This window comes from Lonchura striata, chromosome 20, assembly GCF_050655825.1.
Source record: "Lonchura striata isolate lonStrDom1 chromosome 20, ASM5065582v1, whole genome shotgun sequence".
Lineage (NCBI taxonomy): Eukaryota > Metazoa > Chordata > Aves > Passeriformes > Estrildidae > Lonchura > Lonchura striata.
The window spans coordinates 3,534,744-3,555,278 of NC_140722.1; the positions used below are offsets into that span (position 1 = coordinate 3,534,744).

Sequence of the window (20,535 nt, forward strand, 5' to 3'; positions counted from 1 at the left end):
GCCCAGGGGCACTCTGTGGGGCTGGGTCAGCAAAACAGCCCAACACAGCCAAAAATGGGGTGCAGGGATGTGTCAGCAAGGAGCTGCCACCTTCCCTCCTGAGGCTGCATGTGATGAGATGCTTTGTGCTGAGGGTGCAGCACCTCTAACCATGCCAGGCCACCCCTGAGGGGTGCACAGGGGGCCAGCTCTCATCTCCAGGTCAGGGGGACAGAAAAGCATGTGCTGACATCCTTCTGTCCCAGCAGGACTGAAATATGGGCTTAACTGTACAGAATCATAGAACTGGGGTGGAAGATCACCTTAAAGATCATGTTCCAGCCCATACACAGGTTAAGGACCCCACTCCATGATTTTGCCATGTGTATCCAAGCCCAGAGAAGGCTCAGCACCTGCAAGACATGAACACTTCTATTCTGGTCCCCCCACACTTGGGTTTCTAGCTCCAAAACAGGAACCCTTTAATTCCCTTTTCTCCCCTGTTAATCTATTTAGCTACAGGAAATACTCCACATGAGGGAATGAGACACCTGAACTGCACACAATACTTGGAAACTTCACTGTGTCCAGAAACACCAAATGCACCTTCATTTTGAGTGAGGGATGCTGAGGCAAAGCTTTTCAGCAAAGCTTTTCAGCAGAGCCAGGCTCCAGGATGGAAGTGCATCCCAATCCCTGCACCAAGTGCATCCTCTGCTCCTCAGCAGCAGCTGGGCTCTGACCTCCTCCATGGACACTCCTGATGTCCCAGGAGGGCAGACTCACAGAGAGCTCCTACAATTTGTGCTTTAGTCCCCTAAAAATCTCACCCCAGCAAAACAACACGTACCTGATTGGCCGATAGAAACTCCTGGGCGTTGTCGTTCATCCCCATGTACATGTTCTCCCCATCAAACTAGAAAGGCAAAAGAAAGAGTTAATAAAATGCCATCTGCACACCATGCTCCTGTGCATCCCAAATACCATCCTGGTTCTCCACATCAAGAGCCAGAATTCCCAGAGGAAAATCCTGAGCTGCTGTTTGAACACTTTTGAGAGTGCACGAGCACAACCTTCATCCCAGTTATTGCAATGGGATATGCTAACATAGCATGGATATGGGGTTTTTTCAGTGAAATGAGGAATGAATCACTCCAATTCAAAGAAATAATTCAAATGTGTGAACCCACAGATGCCCCCTGCAGCAAAGATCACCCAAAAGAAGCTGTTGCTAAAATTCCTACTAGACCATCAATCTGATATAAAAAGCCAACTTCCATCAATGGAAATGTCCAGACTTGGGCAAGTCACGTTCAATCCTCTTAGAAATCTCAACACCAAAGCAAAGCTCCTGCAGCAATGCAGAATTTCTCTGGAACTGTGGTGGAGGTTTTACAGTGACTTCTGTCAGCCAGAGAGAAGTTTGATAATCCATATTTACGCCTGAAAGAATTTTCTACCAAGGTTGTTGACATAGAGACCAAGAAAGAAAGAAGGGTAAATAAGAGAAACCTGCAACTGCCTGTTCCAGTGAGCACTTTGTTTGTCTTTCATGACCAATGAGTAAAGTATAAACTTATGAACTTTGTAAGAGCGTATAAAAAGCATGAGTGCTATAATAAAAACGGGTTTGAAGCCTTCTGAAAATGGAGCTTTGCTTTGTATTGTGACTGTCTCACCCGCAGGGAGCATTCAGGAGGGGTCTGTGTGAACAGCCTGGCACATCCATCCCCTCATGTCCCGTTCTCCTGCCTGCCCTGCCAGGACTCTGCTCCACAGCCTGAGCCCAGCCCATCCTCCTGTGTCCCACAGCTCCAGCTCACACCTGATTCCCAGCTGCTATCCACTTCTCCAGGCACAAAACCCCCATGGAGAACTACAGCTCTTCTCACCAACCAGCTGCAACGGGAGCTTTCACTCGCTGAGATTCCAAAGGGAGGAAAAAAAACCCTCCAGGATTGTCTCCGGCTCCAAGTACAGCTGGGGCAGGCCTCAAGGCCGAGTTCACAAATTAATTATGGCAATAAAAACAGGCTGTGCCATAAAACACTCCCCAGACGAGGATGGAGGTACCAGCTGTGAGTGACACCTTGCACTTAACAAGGGGAAGAGCCAACCCTCCTGCCCTTAGCAGCAGGATGATGAATTGGAGATCATTTACCTCTCACCTGTTCTCTCACTCTCTGATATGAAGCTGACTCCAGTTATGCCTTAACAGAAATTGCCCATATTAAGAGCAATAAAAGCGAAATCTAAATAAAGCCAGGTGAAGATTTTCAGCCTAGACAATTAATTATGCTTCCATTTCTCAGAGTGCTACAGGATTAGCTATTAAAGTCAACAGAGTTAGTAAAGCCAAGTGGGGGTAACACGGCTCTGCTTGGCCTCAGACACCCTCTAATTGCCAAACTGTCCTCTGGCCCAGCAAACCAATTAAAAGCTGTAAAATTGGAGCAGGTATTGTGGCATTAATTAAGTGATACCAGCAGCAGCTGCAGCAGGTGGGAGAGGATTCCTGTGCCACTGCTGGATTCTGGGAGATGCACCAGTGAGGCAGGAGCTGCAGGATGCAGTGGGCACTGGGAAAAGCCATTTCCCCAGAAGGCAGCTGGGGACCATCCACTTTAACCTGCATTTTCCTGCACCTGTCAGATGGTCACTGGCACAGCCAGCTCCTGGCAGCACAGTTCTAGCTGGAGCTTCCAGGAACCCAGATCCAACCAACTCTACAGCCTAAATACCCTTTGGCCCCACCTAAATATCCTCTGACATCCCCACCAACCCCAGCAGACACAGCTGGACTGGCAGCAGGTGCCAGAGGTTGGTGGAGAATCACAGAATCTCCAGGGCTGGAAAAGCCCTGTAGGATCACTGAGCCCAGCGTTCTCCTAGCACTGCCAAGGCCACCATTCAGTGGTGTCCCCAAGTGCCACTTCACCTCCAGAGATCCCTCCAGGGATCTTCACCACTGCCCTGGGCTACCTGTTCCAGCACCTGGCCACTGTTCCACCGAAGAAATGTTCCCTAAAGTCCAATCTAAACCTGCCCTGGTGCACATGAGGCTGATTCCTCTTGTTCTACCCCTTGTATCCCACGGGAAGACACGACCCACACCTGGCCACCACCTTTTTCTCCAGGAGAAAAAAATTACCTTAAAAGTTGTGTTCAGCAAGCCAAAAGTGTCCTTCAGTGGCGAGGCTCAGAGCAGGACAAATCCTCCCCTGTCTCCACATCCTTCTCTTTGTCAGAATGCATTTTTTTATGGCTTTCTACTGTTCCCCTACCTCCATTCCACAATTCCTTCTGCCCTTGATGCCTTTATAACAACCGTAATGAATCCTGCCTTCAAAATTACTGTTTCTCTGATTTCCAGGCTGAGCAGCGAGCCTGAAAATCAAGACTCAAAATGCAATGGAAACTTTGGAATTTCCCCACTGCTGATTGGATTTTCCCCCCTCTCCTCCAGGCTATGAAGGTGCAAACAAATTTATTAGAAATTCTCCCATCAGGATATTTTTTCAATTAGATGTTTGCCAGTTATGCAGCAGCCAGGTAGAGCAGATAAGTAATGTTCTCTCCCTCTTCTCATTATTGTTTTGCTACAGAATGCACTTCAAAACAATCAACCCCATCACACCGGGTAGATTTATGATAGAAACAGAAATTTTAATATTTCCCCTTGGTTATAAATGCCTCCTCCCCTTTTTCCTTCACTCTAGCTCCTGTTCCAAACCTGGATACAGCCATTCATCACCCTCCCTACCCCAAAACCCACTGAGTGATGTGGCAGGGATCATTTTCAAGTCCTTATTCAAAAGCAACATCCTCTTGTGCAGTTGTCTTAATCACTTTATCACTTTCACTTGGTTGCAATTAGTTAATTTTATTATTCTTTTGTTAATAGGAGAAGCCTATTAAAGAAATCAGTGGCTGTGGCTGATTTTCTCCAGTTTAAAATGAGCACAAAGGAGGGGAGGGAAGGGAAGGGAAGGGAAGGGAAGGGAAGGGAAGGGAAGGGAAGGGAAGGGAAGGGAAGGGAAGGGAAGGGAAGGGAAGGGAAGGGAAGGGAAGGGAAGGGAAGGGAAGGGAAGGGAAGGGAAGGGAAAAAAAAGAGGGAAATAAAAAGGGAGGGGGAAGAAAAAAGGGGAAGTGAAAGGGAAAGTGTGAGAGAGAAGTGAAAGTGCCCCAAGTTCCATCAATTCTGGCAACAAAGTCAGATGAACACCACTGAACTGCCTTGGTCTGCAGGTGACAAGAGCTCCAGCCCCAGGGCCACCTCGTGCCACAGGAGGTGGCTTTGCCTGGCACTGATGGATAAGGACAGGGATGCTGCCAGCCTCATTCAGAGAGGGAGCTCCAAGGACATCAGGGTGATGGAGACTAAGCCACAGCTGCACCCCTCCATGGGACAACCAACTGAATATTTTGAGTCCAAGAAAAAGATAAAAGTGTGAGAAAACACCCTCTGAAATTCAGTTTTTCATGGAGATTTTAATTAAAAATATAATTCTTTTACTACAGCTCTTGCAGGGGAGCTGCAGCTGGCACTGCTCTATCAGCCCATACACAGAGCTCAATTCAGATGTTGTTGTACAAAGAACTTTTAAAATTTTTATTACTTTTCTAGACTCACTTTGGTTTGTTATTTTTGCTCCACAGCATTATTTTCCAACCTGTAAATGTGCCCAGAGGTCACGCAGGTCTCGTGTTAGCCAGATGAATATGAAAAGGAAAAACAAATGCAGGCAGCAGGCTGGGGCAGACCCTGAAGTGCAGCAGCTGTGGGATCTCCATCTCTGTGCAAACAGGGAGAGCAAATGTTTGCTAACTGGGAAGGGCCCAGTGGAAAGAAACACAACCTCCTGCCAAGATTCCAAGAAGGTGTTACTTTTTCCTGGATGGCACTGCCAGCTTGTACAATTTTATTATGAATCTCATCACATCCTTTTTATTTTGTGAGAGCCATGAACTGAGATGGCAACTTCAGCTCTGTATGAAAACGTGGAATCACAGATTGGTTTGGGTTGGAAGGGACCTTAAAGATCACCCAGTTCAACTCCCCTGACATGGTCAGGGCCACCTTCCACTAGATCAGAATATGTGGGCAAAATTCATACCAGTAATACCTTCTGCGATACCTGCAAGATCTCAAAAGCCTTCCAAAGTTTTTATTTAATTTTATTTTATGTGTGGTGGGTTTGGTAGATTTTTTTTGTTTGGTGCTTTTTTATTTTTTTTTGGAGGGGTCCTACCTAAATTTTGACACTCATTTTTGGCTATACTAGACCAGATCACCTTAGCTGAGAGTCCACTGAGGTTGTAGAGCTTGAAAATGTGGCCTGTTAATACAAAGCCAGCAGTAATTAAGAGCCATCACCATCAAGGAGCTACAAAATGACCAGTTAGGAACAAATTGGATGCCTCCAGTGGCTCCTGCTGCTCAGAGCTGTAAACACTTGCCTCTGGTTTGCCTCCCTGTACCAGGACACAGGAGATGGGCAGTGGGTTCCCTCTCATGACAACCTCATTTCCAAACTGGGTGTACTGGGGAGGCCACATTTCACTGGAGGTTCTTGGAATGCATCTGGGTTTGTCTCCAGTGAGCTACAGCTCAGCTACACCAGCACCCAGAGTGACCTGATGGCCTAGAACAGAGCTGGACAAAGCTAAAGAATAAAGCAGGGATTTATTAAAAGGCCTCCATGGATCCACCTTGGGCAGCACCAGAGCCCAGCCAGGGCTGCACTCAAGATGAACCAAAATGGCCCCAAAATGGACAGCCAGTCACAGGGTCTCTCACTTTGACCAGTTCTGCTCCATTGGCACCTTGGAGTTCATTGTCCCATTTCAGCTTCAGCTCAGGCAGTCCCATCCTGCTTGTTTTTCTCTCTCCAGCCCACGGTGTTTGTGCTCCTGGGCTGAGATTTGGATCATTTGTCCTTGGTGCCCAGCTGGAGAAGGAATTGTTTTGTCTCCCTGCTCTGTGCAGAGAGCTCACCATCCCATAATAGGAAACCCAGCCCCACACACTAAAGCAGCACAGAATCTGAAAAAGTGAAAACTTGAGCATCAGACCCAAAGTAATGCCATGCAAGAAATGCCTTTAGGTTTTTAGTGAGTAAAAGTTAACCCAAGAAAACCTGTGTAACACAGTTAATTTGTATTTAATGCTCCTCATTAAAAAAAAAAAAAAATAAAAAAACCAAATTGACCAAATTGCAGCCCATGTGTTGCTGGGCTTCACTCAACTGCTTCCAATGGCACCATTCCCATCATGGGGAAATATAACTCCTTAGAAAATGTTACAGGAATGGTTTTAGCCACAATTCATTTTTATCAGTATTATTTGAGTGGCACATTTTGCTGTAAGTGCACCCTGTCCATGGTGCTTCCAAGCCCTGCATCCCCAGATTGCTGTTCCTGCACACCAGGCTCAGCCCTCTGAGGGATCCACACCCAAGGATGCTGGTCCTGGTAAGGGACTGTGGAAGACGTTTTACAGCAACTTCTGCCAGCCAGAGAGGTTTGATAAGAGGATCCATGTTCATCCCTGAAAAAAATTTTGCTGAGGTTGTTGACATAGAGACCAAGAAAGAAAGAAGGATGAATAAGGGAAACCTGCAACTGCCTGTTCCAATGAGCACTTTGTTTGTCTTTCATGACCAATGAGTAAAGTGTAAACTTATGAATTTTGTAAGAATGTATAAAAAGCATACAGGCTATAATAAAAACGTGTTTGAAGCCTTCTGAAAATGCGGTGTGTTGCTTTGTATTGTCTCTGTCTCAACTACGACAAGGATGCTCTCTGTACACATCTCGGGGATGTGAAATCCTCACCTCAGCCCTGCCCCTGCCAGCGCTGCTGCTGGCTGAGCTGCAGCCGCAAATTCCTGCAGGAGTAATTTAGCATCGCACCTCTTGGGGGAATACACGGCTGAGGTTAGCTTAATCCCTTTAACTGCAGCTCCCCCATTAAGGTCTTTACACGACCTCTGGCCCGGAGTGATCCACTTAGCATTATTTATTTGTGTGCTGAAATGCTTGGCTGGCCCCTGGGTTGATCCTGTCAGGGGGGTCAGGAGTTCAGCAGGAGATTTACGCTGCCCCGGGAGAGCCCTGCAGGGAAAGCTCGGCGTGTCCCTGTCCATCCCAGCCAGCCTGGCCCTGCCCTGCCATTTGTTTGGGGACAAATGGCATTAACAGGGAGCACGACCCCACAGCAGGTGTCAGAGGCACAACACAAACTCAGCATCCACAGCAGCCACCGGGGCTTTGAGGGGCTGAGTTTCCTACAAACAGTGAATATTCTCACACATCATCCCAGGGGAAATTCAGCTTGATACAGTTGAAATCTTGAGGATTAAAGCCTTACAGTAAAAAGTGGTTTGTTTGGTTGATTTGTTTGTTTTAAGAACAGTGCACAAGTAGGATAAAAACCTGGTAGGAGTTTTTTTTCTCAAATGCACCAGGAGGAGGAAACCTGCAGAGCTGGGGGAGCCAAGGTATGGTAAAAGCTGTCAAGAAACTACCGCCAGGTGGAAAAGAAAGGAATGACCTTCACCAGCCTGGACACTGATGGAACGAGTATTCAGAAATTCATAAACTGAAGCATCTCCCTTGGAAAGACCTATCTGAGAAGCTGTCACACTGGGATGGCCAGAAGGAGAATATAAAACCAACCAAGGAAATCCTAAGGAACCCCCATGGCCAAGTGACATTCACCCACCTGCTCTAAAACAATGTGAGGGAACTTTGGGAACCTCACGACAAATAGATATTGAGGGGATGGAATGTCCAGAGAAGGGAATGGAGCTTGGAGAAGGGTCTGGAGCACCAGGAGAGGCTGATGGAATTGGGAAAAGGGTTCATCCTGGAGAAAAGGAGGCTCAGGGGGGACCCTGTGGCTCTGCACAGCACCTGACAGGAGGGGACAGTGGGGGTGTTGGGCTCTGCTCCAAGGAACAGGGACAGGAGGAGATGGAACGGCCTCAGTGTGTGCCACATCAGGTTTAGACTGGAGATTAGGCAAAGTTTCTCCACTGAAAGGGTTGTCCAGCTCTGCCACACTGCCCAGGGCATGGTGGAGCCACCATCCCTAAGGGATTTAAAAGACACGTGGATGTGACACTTGGGGACGTGGGTTAGAGGTGGCCTTGGCAGTGCTGGGTCAATGGTTGGGCCCAGCAATCCCAGAGGTCTTTCCCAACCTAAACGATTCAGTGATTTTAAATCTCTGACCTTCTGTCTCTGCACCCAAACAAGCAGGAGAGGGAAGGGGAAGGTTCCAAAGCAGCATGTCCAACTCCCTCAGTGTGAACCCATCACACCCCAAAGAGCCCAGAGGGACCCAAGAGGAGGGACCCTGTGCCCCACCCTTAGAAGGGTCAGCAAGCCCCTAGGAAAGGTGAACTGATCTCTCTGGTTGAACTTCTCACAAGGTTCCTCAAAAACCAGCTCTAAACCCCAAAACCCAACAGGTCGTGGGACCCAGGGAAGGTTCTTTTACACTTTTACTGATCAAGACACTCAGCAGGTTTTAGCAAGCAGAAGACCATGGTCCATGATCCATCTGCAGTAAAATCTACCCAGCTCATCATATAACTGATTTTGAAGGGCTCAGTTTATTAATGAGACAGAAATGATTCAGGCCAGCCAAAATTAAAAGCGACTTTGAATAGCTTTGCATTAGGACTCTAGCTGCACTAAGTGGCACTGAGGAAATGGAAGATTAAATTTAATGTCAATAAATGCAAAGTAATGCACTGAAGAAAAGCAATCCAAACAACAGGCATGACAATGAGCTTTAAAATTGATGTTGCTTTCCAGAAGAGAAACTTTTCTAGAGAGTTCACTTCCAATTTTTTTCCAGTCCTCAGCAGCTGCCAAAGATGCCACTCAGGTTTTAGAAGCAATCAGGAAAAGAGCAAAGAAGGAAAGACCAAGGATTATCTTACCATCTGTGCTGTTAGAAGGAGAGACGGCAAGGAGGCAAGGAGGGTCCAAGGTATGGAATGGCACATGTGGATGAGGAAAAGGGAGTGATGAAGGGATAGAAGGGTGTTAGATGCTCAACAAAGATGTATGTGAAAAAACAAAATGACAGCAGGGTTCTAACAGCCCAAAATCAAGGAGACAGACACTGAGATTATTAGCAAGTGAAATTAAACCCTTCCAGAAAAGTTCTTCATACTGGACCTGAAACCAAAACCTCTTGCTGCAGGATGCTGTGGCTTAGAGGGACCCAGAACAGCAATTGGACAAATGGGAGATGAGTAATAAATCCTGACCTGTGGGCTCCTGGGAGCTCTGGGGGCAGATAAAATCTCCTTTTTCAGCATGTGGGTGATCAAATATCATTGTGGGACCTCCATCCCTGGCGATACTCAGAGCTCAGCTGGGCCAGGCACTGCACAACCCCACAAGGGTGGCCCAGCTTTGCCTCGGGGGCACAGATGACCCTCAGGACTGGCAATATTTGGTGTTTGGGGGCTTCTGTGATACATGATCATGTGATACTTACACGGAGCTCCACCCCAAAAGCATCTCCAGCATCCCCTTTTATTCTCCTGAAATGCCACCACTATTCCAGTGACAGCATTCATTTATCTAAGAGACTGGCTGGCTTTCTGTCAACGCTGCACACAATATTATTGTTATTACATTATTTGGGGGGGATGAGGCCTTAAACTCATTTACCTGGATCTTTCAGAGCCTGCAGAAGAGTTCAAGCTCTTCACATACATACACAAAAAACCCATCCACTGAAAGCTACGGGGAGCAGCAGAATTTAGTCTTAAGACTGACATGGAAATAGATTAATTTTTTTTACCATTTCATATTCTAATTACAATTCTTCTCCCCCTACTATTTTCTGTTCTCATTACAGTCTTAAAATTGCTCTGCAAATTCTGTACCTTATTCTGCTCTTCCTACCATCTTTGTCATGGAAATGAGAAACAGAATGTATAAGCATGAAAATATTGCAGAGATCAAAATTCTGCTTAACCCTTTATTGTGCGACTCCAAAAAGAAGTGAAAGCAGCACAGAGCAGCTACTCCTCCATCCATCCAGCCTCCTCTTCTCCTCCCAGCTGCACTGAGGAGAAGGATGCCCAGAGAAAGGGTGATTAATTTAAAGGCCAAAGTCACTCACGGTTATACCTCGCGGTGCAGGGAGGAGGGGTTGGGGTTTCAGCTGAGCAGGTTTTGCTCCTGAGGGCACATGTTGATCTAATACATTTTGACTGTGTTCAGATGATTGTGTTTAGCTTTTAGCCTGGTGTAATAATGCTGCTGGGGAGAGCTGCTGCTGGTGCATTGAGCTGCCCTGGTGCACGGAGTGCTCAGCACATCTCCATCCTTCGCCACGGCACCGGGAGCTCACCAGAGCTGCAGCCAAAACCCAAATCCTTTCAGATTTCTCTCCAAGGCTGGGCATGGATACTGAAATCAGGCTGCTGGGAGGTGGGCACACCCGCTGCTCTCAGCCAGGACCTCCCAGCCCCTTGCTGACCAGCTCAACGCTGTTTGTTTTGCAGCGCTGCCGCTGCAAGGCTCAGGCATGTACATCACTTCCTTCTCAAAACCAAACAACAACCACATCTGGAGCTGCTTATCACAGGTGCTCAAAGAGTTTATCTGCAAAAAAATATAAATACCAGGCTCTTGCTGAGCTGGTCCTTCAGCCGTCAGCAGCTGAGTGAGCAGAGGGCTGCCTGGTGTGTGTTAAATAAATACAAGAAGTGCTAATGAGCAGCAACTGCACTGCCTGCTCCTTCACAGGAAACCGAGGGAGGCAGAAAACACGCAAAGATCTAAAAGAAGCTGTGGAGACTCTGTGCTAGAACAGTGCCAGGGTCAAAGGCACTGAGAAACATTGTTTTCTGCAAGATAAAACCTCGGGGCTGAGATAAAAATAGAGCTGATACCTGTGTGCCTGGGAAGCAGCTACCAGCCTGGCTCCGCTCTGGGAGTCTCTTACGGAGGTGCTGATTTCCACAGCAGAGCAGCAGCCAGGGGAACCACTGGAGAGGGGCTCCACATGGCCCTGGAATAGCCAAGGAGGCAAGGGAGAGCTGGGAATGAAGAAACCTTAAGCAGGGAAACTTTCCCACCCTATAATTTGGTCCCCTCTGCCCTGGGAGTGTGCAGCGCAGGCAGTGATGCTCAGCCACACACCCGAGGTGAATTCCTGGATGGAATCAAAGCAATTCCCTGGGGAGGGAGGCAGCAGCTGCCAGCAGCAGCAGCGGCTGGGTGACGCTGGCTTTGACGTACACGGAGCAGGAATGGGTTTGGAAATCTCTATTTGTCTTTTCTTGACTGCACGGCGAGTAAATAACAACGTGAGGAGCAGAGCTGTCAGAGGAGTGAGAGGGGATGCCTCAATGCTGGGCACTTTCTGAAGACCATGTAGTTTGTTTCCAGTCCCAATGCATTGCTGGCAGCTGCACAGGTAAACAGCCTGGATCCCAAGTTCCTCCTAACTCACTCCAGTAATTCCTAAAATCACATGTGCTACTCAGCTGATATTCACAAAGAAAAACAGGAGCTTTAATTCACCACACAGCCCCTGCTCTTTCAGCACAGATTAAATATTACAAGGGGATTCTTTACTCAGAGGATAGTGAAGCCCTGGCACAGGGTGCTTGAAGAAAGCTGTGGCTGCCCCATCTCTGGAAGTGTCCAAGGCTGGGTTGCAGCAACCTGGATAGAGGAGGGAGTGGAATGAGATAAGCTTTAAGGTCCCCTCCAACTCAAAACCTCTTTCCAAGCAAAAGTACATTTCTGCCCCCCACCCCCCAAATTCAAGATCTTGTCTATTTTCTTCTCTTGCAAAGCATAAGGGAAACGAATAATTGATTTTCTAAGACCATGGGGAATATTATGCAAAACCAGCTAGTTGGGAGGGAAAAAAAAATCAGAGATCTTCCATGCCAGTAATTTACAAAATAGTTTCCAACATATGGATATTTGGCACCAGCAAAAACATGCTTTCTGTGATTCTGCACTCCACTTTGTATGCAAATATACTCTTGCAGTGGTACTTAGAATAACTTGGAAAAAAAAAGAAAAAAAGGGCTGACAAAGTACAGTCCATTTCACAACGTATGGACTGGTCCCTGACTCAAAAAGAATAAAACTAATGAAAAGGGAGGTCTTTAAAGACTAAATAAAACCCAACCCTAAAACAAGGATGATAGAAAGGTAGATTCTGAAATTGCAAGGTCAGGTTGGACGGGGCAGCCTGATTCAGAGGAACCATGTGGCTCCATGTCCCTGAGAAGGGCAAACCCTGGGAAGCAGGGGATGGAGCAGTGTGCCAGCAGGAGCAGGGCAGGGATTCTGCCCGTGCTGGGCACTGGTCAGGCAGCACCTCGAGTGCTGTGTCCAGTTCTGGGCCCCCAGTCTACGAAAGACATGGAGGAGTTTGAGCATGTCCAGAGAAGGGCAACAAGGCTGGGGAGGGAATACAAGTCCTGTGAGGGGTGGCTGAGGGAGCTGGCATTGTTTATCCTAGAGAAAAGGAGGCTCAGGGGTGATCTTATCACTCTCTACAGCTCCCTGACAGGAGGGTGCAGCCAGGTGGGGCTGGGCTCTTCTCCCAGGCACCAGCAACTGGACAGGAGGACACAGCCTTAAGCTGTGCCAGGGCAAGTTCAGGCTGGACAACAGGAAAAAATTATTCTCTGAAAGAGTGACTGGGCACTGGAATCATCTGCCCAGGGAGGTGGTGGAGTCACCATCCCTGGACATGTTTAGAAAACGCCTGGATGTGGCACTCAGTGCCATGGTTTTGATGTCTTTCTGGGACTACCTAAAAATAGAGACAGACATGATTAAGAGAGTAAAAAAGCAGTTATATTTATTGAAGGGCCTTCAGGTACATTTTGGGCAGACAAAACCCCCAGGTCTACCAAAAAATGGACCACAGGTCATGAGTTTTCACACTTTTGTAAGTTTGGTCCATTTGCATATTAGGGGTTCATCTTCCAATTCCAGCTTCAGGTAATGAAGTCATTGACCCCAAATTTGCTCCCCTAACTCTCTTTTGTTTCCATCTCTCTGGCCTGAGGCAGTGAGGTGTCCTTGACTGCCAGGCCTGGAGAAGAATTTTTGTGTCTGCCCAAACTGGGAAAGCAGCAGCTCACACTGTACATGGAGTTTAGAGTTCTACACCAAAGAACTGCAGGGTTACAAATATAGAAAATAGAAAAGCTAAACCACATCAGTTTAGTTGATGAGAAGGTGTTAGGTCATAAGTTGGACTTGAGGATCTCAAAGATCTTTCCCAAGCTGGCTCATCCTGTGATCCTGTGGCTCTGTGGAGCCGCTCAGGAGCAGGGCTGGGAAGGTGCAGCCCTGGGGGATGCACAGGCTCCCATCACTGCTCCAAGGCTGAGCTGGAGCTGCAGCACCCCGGCTGCAAGCACAGCCCCAGGGCTGGAGCTTCCCACGCGCCACAGCCAGGGCATGCAGGGGCAGGGCTTTAGAGCAGCGGAGGCTCAGCAGTGTTTCCCACGGGCAGAGCAGCATGGCTGGGAGCTGCCTCCCCAGCAGCACCACCACATCCTCGTGGCCCTGTTGGGCTGCTCACACGAAGCTGCTGAGCTGTGTTTCCAGGAGGGTGTGCACGCCACAGCCCCATCACCCCACTGGCCTGGCCTTGCTTCCCTTGGTCCACGTGTCACACCTAAAGCTTCATTCCCAACCTCAACTATTAAATATGAAAAAACCCCAACCACCTCCCTCATGCACTTCTAATTTCAGCTTCTCTTCCTTTTCTTGCTACCTGTCTGTTCACTTTATTAATCATTCCACCAGAATTTTCTGCCCTCTGACATTTTCATTAGGGCTAAAGGTATTCTGTGCTTACAGCAGCCAAGCTGGCCTTAGGTTTACTTGTTCAATATCTCCCTTAGTGTTGAAAATTGTCAACATCTTAAAAAGACAGTTAAAAGCTCATTAAAATTAATGAAACTAATCAGAAAAAAAAGCACCTCTGATTATTATTATGCCCCCTGCCTCACTGTAAATAATTGAATAAAGATATTATTATGACTATTATTATTATTATTACTATTATTAACCCTAACAAGAAGTTTAAAGCATGTTGATGAGAAAGAGAAAAGAGCAGCTTTGCCTGACTAATTAATGACTTAAATAAAAATAAACAAAAGGAATCTTCCTGATTCTAGCAAAGTCCTGCCTTTTTCCAAGCAGTTAAAAGCAAGACTGACAGCTTTATAGACAGGGAAATGGGCAGATAAGATAAACATACACAATGCAAACTTGTCCAAAGCTTTTACAGTCTTTCTCTGCACCACTTCCAGCTCATTAAATTACAGTATTACTATAGATTTGCAGCAAAATTATCTTTTATCTCATCTTCTTTTAAAGCTATTTGGCATTTGCTGGTATTTTCTATTATAAATCTAATTGCAGATTCCAAACAGACAAGGGCTCATTAAGCCTTAATTATGCACATGTTGTTTTCAGCAAACATTTTCATTTGGACTGCTGTGAGCTGTAATTGTTCTGAAGGCACTGCAGCCTCCCATTACCCACTTCCCTGGGATGGCAAAAGCTACTTTCAAGTAGGTCAGGGCTGGGCTGAAAAATCCATTTGGAACCTGTGGAGTTTGGGTTGGGAGCGCTGGCAGGGAGCTGGTGGGATGCCCATGGTGATGGTTCCCACCTGCACCCAGCCCTGCTGTGGGGCTAACCACAGGTTAATGGAATGGTTTGGCTTGGGAGGCCTTTAAAGATCATTTATTTCCACTATCTCCACCTTGGGCAGGTGGAGGGGAGCAGGGAGGAGCCCTGGGCACGGGATAGGGGATGGGATGGATGCCCACTCTTCATGGGGAGTAAAGCCAGAGGGGTGATGTGCCTTTGGCTCCAGTTGGGAAGCAGGACTTCTGCTTGGGAGCTCCTGCTGGGAGCAGGCTGCCCAGGGCACAGCTGGATCACCGTGGCTGGAAGTGTTAAAAACATGAGAGATGTGCCATGTCCCCGTGTGCCATGTCCCCGTGTGCCATGTCCCCGTGTGCCATGTCCCAGTGCAGCTTAGTGGGCACAGTGGCTTATTGTAAATGCAGGCAAACCCAATGGGAAGAAATGACAATGTCTGACTCAATTCAGAAGGCTGAATTATTTCTTTATTAAAACTATGCTAAAATATATTAATATAGTATATAAAAGGAGAATACTAAAACTACATACTGCTTTCTCTGACTCTCTAACACAACTTGTGACCCTTTCTGAGAGCCCAGCCCTAGGTGGGTTGGATTGGCCATCAGGCTCAAACAATCCTCACCAGAATGCAATCAAGCAATCACCCCAGGTAAACAATTCTCCAAACCCATTCCACATAGGAAAAACAAGGAGCAGAAATAGAAATTGTTTTCTCTTTCATTTCTCTCTGTGTATCTCTATGAAAAATCCTGAGAGGGAGAGAAATGTGCTTGCCACTGAGTGGCACTCAGTGGAAGGCTGGCTTTGATGATCTTGGAGGTCTTTTCCAGCTTTCCATCCAAAGATTCCATGATTTGGGCACCTCTGAGGAGGCTGCCAGCTGGGCTCCACCCAAGCCCAGGTCCTCAGCCAGCCTCACCTCACAGCACAGCCACAAGCACCACAGGATAAAAACGTTTCAGCCCACCCCAAAACAAATGAGGGTGGTGAGGAGTCCTCTGCACTTCTTGGTGAAGCCCTGGTTCTGTTATATTCTGTTTGCACTCTGAAATAAGTAACCCACAAGAAGAGCTGAGATTTTATTAGCAGCTCAGCTTCCTCCTAACAGCACGAAAGCTGCCTTTGCTCACACTCAGGAGTTACCAGAGCAGGAAGGAGCTTCAGGATGGCAACTTTGAGGTCCTGGGTCCTTCCAGCCTCACCCACACCTGTGGCTCCTAGGCTGGAGTGGCCAGGGCAGCAGAGTGTGGCTCTGTCCCACCCCAAAGCCCCAGTGAGGAACCATCAGATGCAAACCTCACCAGCCTCCCCGAACCTCTTCCGGGGAGAAAGAGCTCCTAATAAACAATTTCCCATCTCATGAAGGATTAGGGCTCCAAAGGCAGGCTGGAGGTGCTGGTTGCTGCAGGACCCAGGAGTTTGAAAGGTTTTGGCACCACTGGAAGCAGCACAGCGTGAATACAATCAGTGTTGCAACTTCTGCCCGAAATTCCTGCCAGCCAGGTGTCCAACATTCTATCCCAGGACAGCAGAGGTGGCCAGCAAAGGTCTTGTTTCATTAAGGAATTAGTATCCCCCTGCTTCAGCTTTCTTTCTTTCTTCTCAGTATAGGACATGACAAATCCTGTCCTGAAGACTCATGGTGCACTTTCAGAAGGAAATGTGTCAGAGTAAGCACGAAAACTTATGGCCTTGCCTTTGAAAAAGAGATGTTTTCAAGCAATAATTCGACCTAGAAAGGTTTTCTAGGTCATTTTGACTTGGCATGTATATGTCTGACCCACTAAATCTACCACAATAAAATTACAGAGTTCGTTCCAGCCTGTCGGTGTCAAATCATTCATAAATTCAGATGCACTGTTTACCCAAGTGCTATTCATATATTCACAGGGAAGGTCTTGCCAGGCTCCTTCTGGGGGAAAGATTTGCCCTGTTCAACATTAGCTCACGCTGACAAAGGGAAAATGCAAAGGCTGCCCTTACAAGCTGAGCTCCCATCTTCCTCCCACAGCCTTCACCCTCGCATCGTGGAGGATTTCTGGCTGTGCCACCCTTCCAGGGTTGGTGACACTCCCCAAACTGCCTGCTGTGCATTTGCCATGGGGATGGAGCAGCAAGGCCTGGCTGTTGTCACTCGTGTGGGTACAGGCACTAATCAGCACAGCCACACTAATGAGGAAGCATTAACCCCTGCTGAAAGACTTGTTCTCCAACACTCTGTGCCCTGCCTGAGAAACCACAAAGATGACACTGGAGCTGCCACCAGAATGGCCCTGATGAGCCCAACATGGGCTTTACAAGAAAATAAGCTAATTTTCCACCTGCCAGGACACACAGAGAGGAGCTGTGCTCAGTGCTGCTGCCTGCCAGTCACAATTACCAACACCAAAGGGTTTTCTTAAATCCACTTTCTTAAATCCACTCTAATATTTATTAATTCTTCCAAATAATCCAAGCAATGCCTGTTAAAGGAACAATTGTGAGGGGTATTATGGAATATTGCTGTCCACCCAGTCCATGTCTGTGTGGGTTGGGTTGTCAGAGCTGTCACCTGCGTGGGCTTCATCTCCTCTGCAGAGGAGAAAACATCACCTGAGGAGCAAAAGGGACTCCAGGGCTGGGTCCTTGCAAGCATCCCTCCCACCACGGGGCACTTCCCACCAGCACACCTGAGGGATGCTGTGTATGGACTTGCTGGGTCTGGTTTTCATCCACGTAAGCACAGTTTTAGCCTTGGGATGGGTCCTGGCCCCGAGCACACCTGCAGCCAACAGCTCCAAACAGGGCTTGCAAGGCCAGGTTAAAGCCTGAGGAGATGAGTGCCCAGCCCCACTGCCCACCCACCTCCAGGATGTCCACCCCGTTTGTGCCAGGGGGGTTAAGCAGCAGGGACTGTCCCATAAATGTGTGTCCCTGGCACTGCCCCACAACTGCTGTGTCCATGGCACTGCCCCCAGTCCCAAAACCGCTGTGCCCATGCCCATTGCCCCATAATTGCTGTGCCCAAGGCACTGCCCCACATCTCATGACATCTCATGGGATTATTTTGATCCCCATGCTTCCAGAGAAAAGGGCTCTCTGCTCAGGTTTTCACCATACCCAAGTCAGACACCTAAAAAAATCCTATTTACTAGGTAATGATTAGCATCCCATACTCTCTCCAAAACCATTTAGTGGTGGAAAGTGATTTCCACCAATACTCTGCATCCTGATTCAGGAAGTCACACCAAGATTTCAGGCCCTCCAGTGAATATATTCCATTTTGTATTTCACCTGTACCTCTGTAAAGATACCTTTTTTCCACCACTTCCAAAATGTTTCTGACTGTTAAGAGAAAGAATCTTCCTTGTTCTGACAGAAAGCAGAAGGAATTATACCAGCGCTGCATGTTTTGGTTGAGCTCTTTTACATCAATGAAGGTTTTCTTTATTCAGATTTGTATTATAGAGATTTAAGCATCCTGGAGAGATGAAAACACTTAATTTGTTACTGCCTGGGTTTAATCTTTTGTTTCCCTCAGTTGCCCTGTAACCTGTCCCTCTGTGATCCTCTAATGCTCCACGTGCAGCATCTTCTCCACCTGCTAATTACAGGCTCCATTGTGCCAGATAATTCAGCCCCAGCGAGGCTGCAGGGTGGTTCTGCTTCTCCAGACTGTGTTTTGCTGCTGCCTCCAAAACCAGAGGAATTAATCACCTTCTTCAGTCAGTAAGTGGACCAGATACTTGTGTGCTCATTGGAAAGGAAAACAACTTTGGTTGCTTTCAGCAAAACATAATGAATCTCCCAGAGAGCAGGAAGCTCATAGTTTATATTTCTTGGAAAAGAGTATATTAATATATTAGGTCTAAAAATATATCTATAAATCTTTGCAAGTCAGAGAGGAAACAAGCAGCAACGTGGCTGGCTCTGAAGGAGCTGCAAGTGCTGACACAGATGAGCCCCAGCAAACACTTTCTGTGCAAATCACATTCACCTTTGCTGCCTGCCAGGGCTGGAGTTAAAGCCTGCTGGAAATATTTACTGCAGGCAGGCCAGAGACCATCATTTTGGTACATGATTTCCATCCATCCATCCATCCATCCATCCATCCATCCATCCATCCATCCATCCATCCATCCATCCATCCATCTCCTGGCTCTCAGAGCAGCACCTAACAACCCCCAACACCTGAGGGCATTTAATTATCCTCTGAATTCAGAAATGAGGCTCCTTGTGCCCCTCCTGGGGAGTTTCTGCTCTCCTGCCACTGCTAAGCTACAATCCCATCAGCCAGTGAAGAGGATGGCAGCACTCACATCCCCCTGCCCTTCTCTGAAGCTTCCCAGCCAGGGTTTGGAATGATGTTGGGGGGATAAGGATTCAGACCACCCACCCCAAACATCCAATTAGGATAAGCATTTTATCACCAGCTTAAACTCCAGCTTATGTCATGGCAAGAGCATCTTTAGCTCTGCCTTTCCAAGCACAACATCCCAAAGGAGCCTATAAAATGTGACAGGCACAAAATCACCAGCAAAAACAGCTGCTCTGAAAAAGAGCTCAGGGCTGGCAAATGCCACATCTGGCCCTCGGAGAGACTTGGAAAGCAAACCTGAAAATAAGGACGACTGTGGTAGGGCGGGGAAGACTGGTGACAACAAAACAGAGCCAGAGGAGCTGTAAGAGATCACAATGGTCCCAGAGAGTGTCGTGGGGCTCACCCTCAGCCATGAGGGTTTTCAGAGAAACAGTGTGCTGATGCTTTCCAAGGTTTCTTCTCAGAGTTATCTAGAAAGGAAACTTAAAGCTTTGAACCCACCTCCATTCGAGTTTCAGCCCATTTCAATGAAGATGCATTTTCCACTGCCGTGGATGCTCTCAACTGAAATTTCATTTCAGTACAGCTGCTCTGTGAGGAGCTGACTTAACCCTAAATTATTACCAGGCTGAACTGAGCTGTGTGAAGACCTCCCATGCCAAGCTGAGCTTTGGTTTAACCAAACTGGGCTTTAGATGTGGGTGACACTGAACACAGACCTGAGGCTGCCAAGGGCCTTGACAAAACTAAGCCTGGGACTTGGTTTTCAAAAGGGAAATAATTAACAACACACCAGCAGAAGTATTTAACCAGGTCTCCTGTTGCTCAATATCTTTATTAATGACCTGAAAACTAGGCTGCAGACTGAAACAAAGTTTGCAGATGAAAAGAACATTATTTAGGTTAATTAAAAATTATGAAGTCTTGGGAATTTCTGAGCCACCTAACCAAGCAGAAGGGAACATCAGAGCAGGAGAAACTCTGTGCTGACAAATCCAGAACAGTCCACGCAGGAAAGAGGGGTCTGAAATCCTTCTAGACTGTCAGCTGCCCCATCAAACCTCCACTGAAAGCACAGCAATATCAAAATGAGAGAGTGCAAAAATAACGGGTCAGAAGAGAACACAGAAAATCCTGTAATGCTGTTACCCAAACTGTCAGCACACACTTGCTCCAGGTGCTGAATTCAGTTCCACTCCCCCCTTCTCTGCAGAGAGAGATGAGAAAACAAGGGAAGAAAGACAGAAAGATGGGAAACCAAAGCCCTGGGGCAAAAGAGGGCATTTGAAACACGGAGATGTTTCATGGGAGAAAAAAGGAAAAGGCCTTGTTTTCTCAAAAAGGTGGCAGAGACCTATGGCAGGATATAAAATCATGAATTTTGGCAAATCATTCAATGCAGGGATGCAAGTCCCCAGCATAGGGGCTATTCCTGGGAAAGGGTCACTTGAGGAGCTGGTGGGAGTCCCAGCACCCTGGGAAAAACTGCTCAAATCTTGCCCCAAATGGGCTCATTTAGAAACTATCAATGTCCCCACATGTGAAATCCAGATAACTGT

At 47.3% G+C, this 20,535-nt stretch overlaps 1 protein-coding gene across 1 annotated transcript in view; it reads right to left on the bottom strand.

Moving 5' to 3' along the window:
• TOX2 (TOX high mobility group box family member 2) overlaps nucleotides 1-20,535 on the bottom strand; it is a 161,029-nt gene that overhangs the window by 96,674 nt on the left and 43,820 nt on the right. Inside the window, exon 2 of the mRNA XM_021546355.3 lies at nucleotides 830-895. Within this exon, the coding sequence (XP_021402030.2) occupies nucleotides 830-895 (66 nt within the window). The remainder of the gene's footprint in view (nucleotides 1-829; nucleotides 896-20,535) is intronic.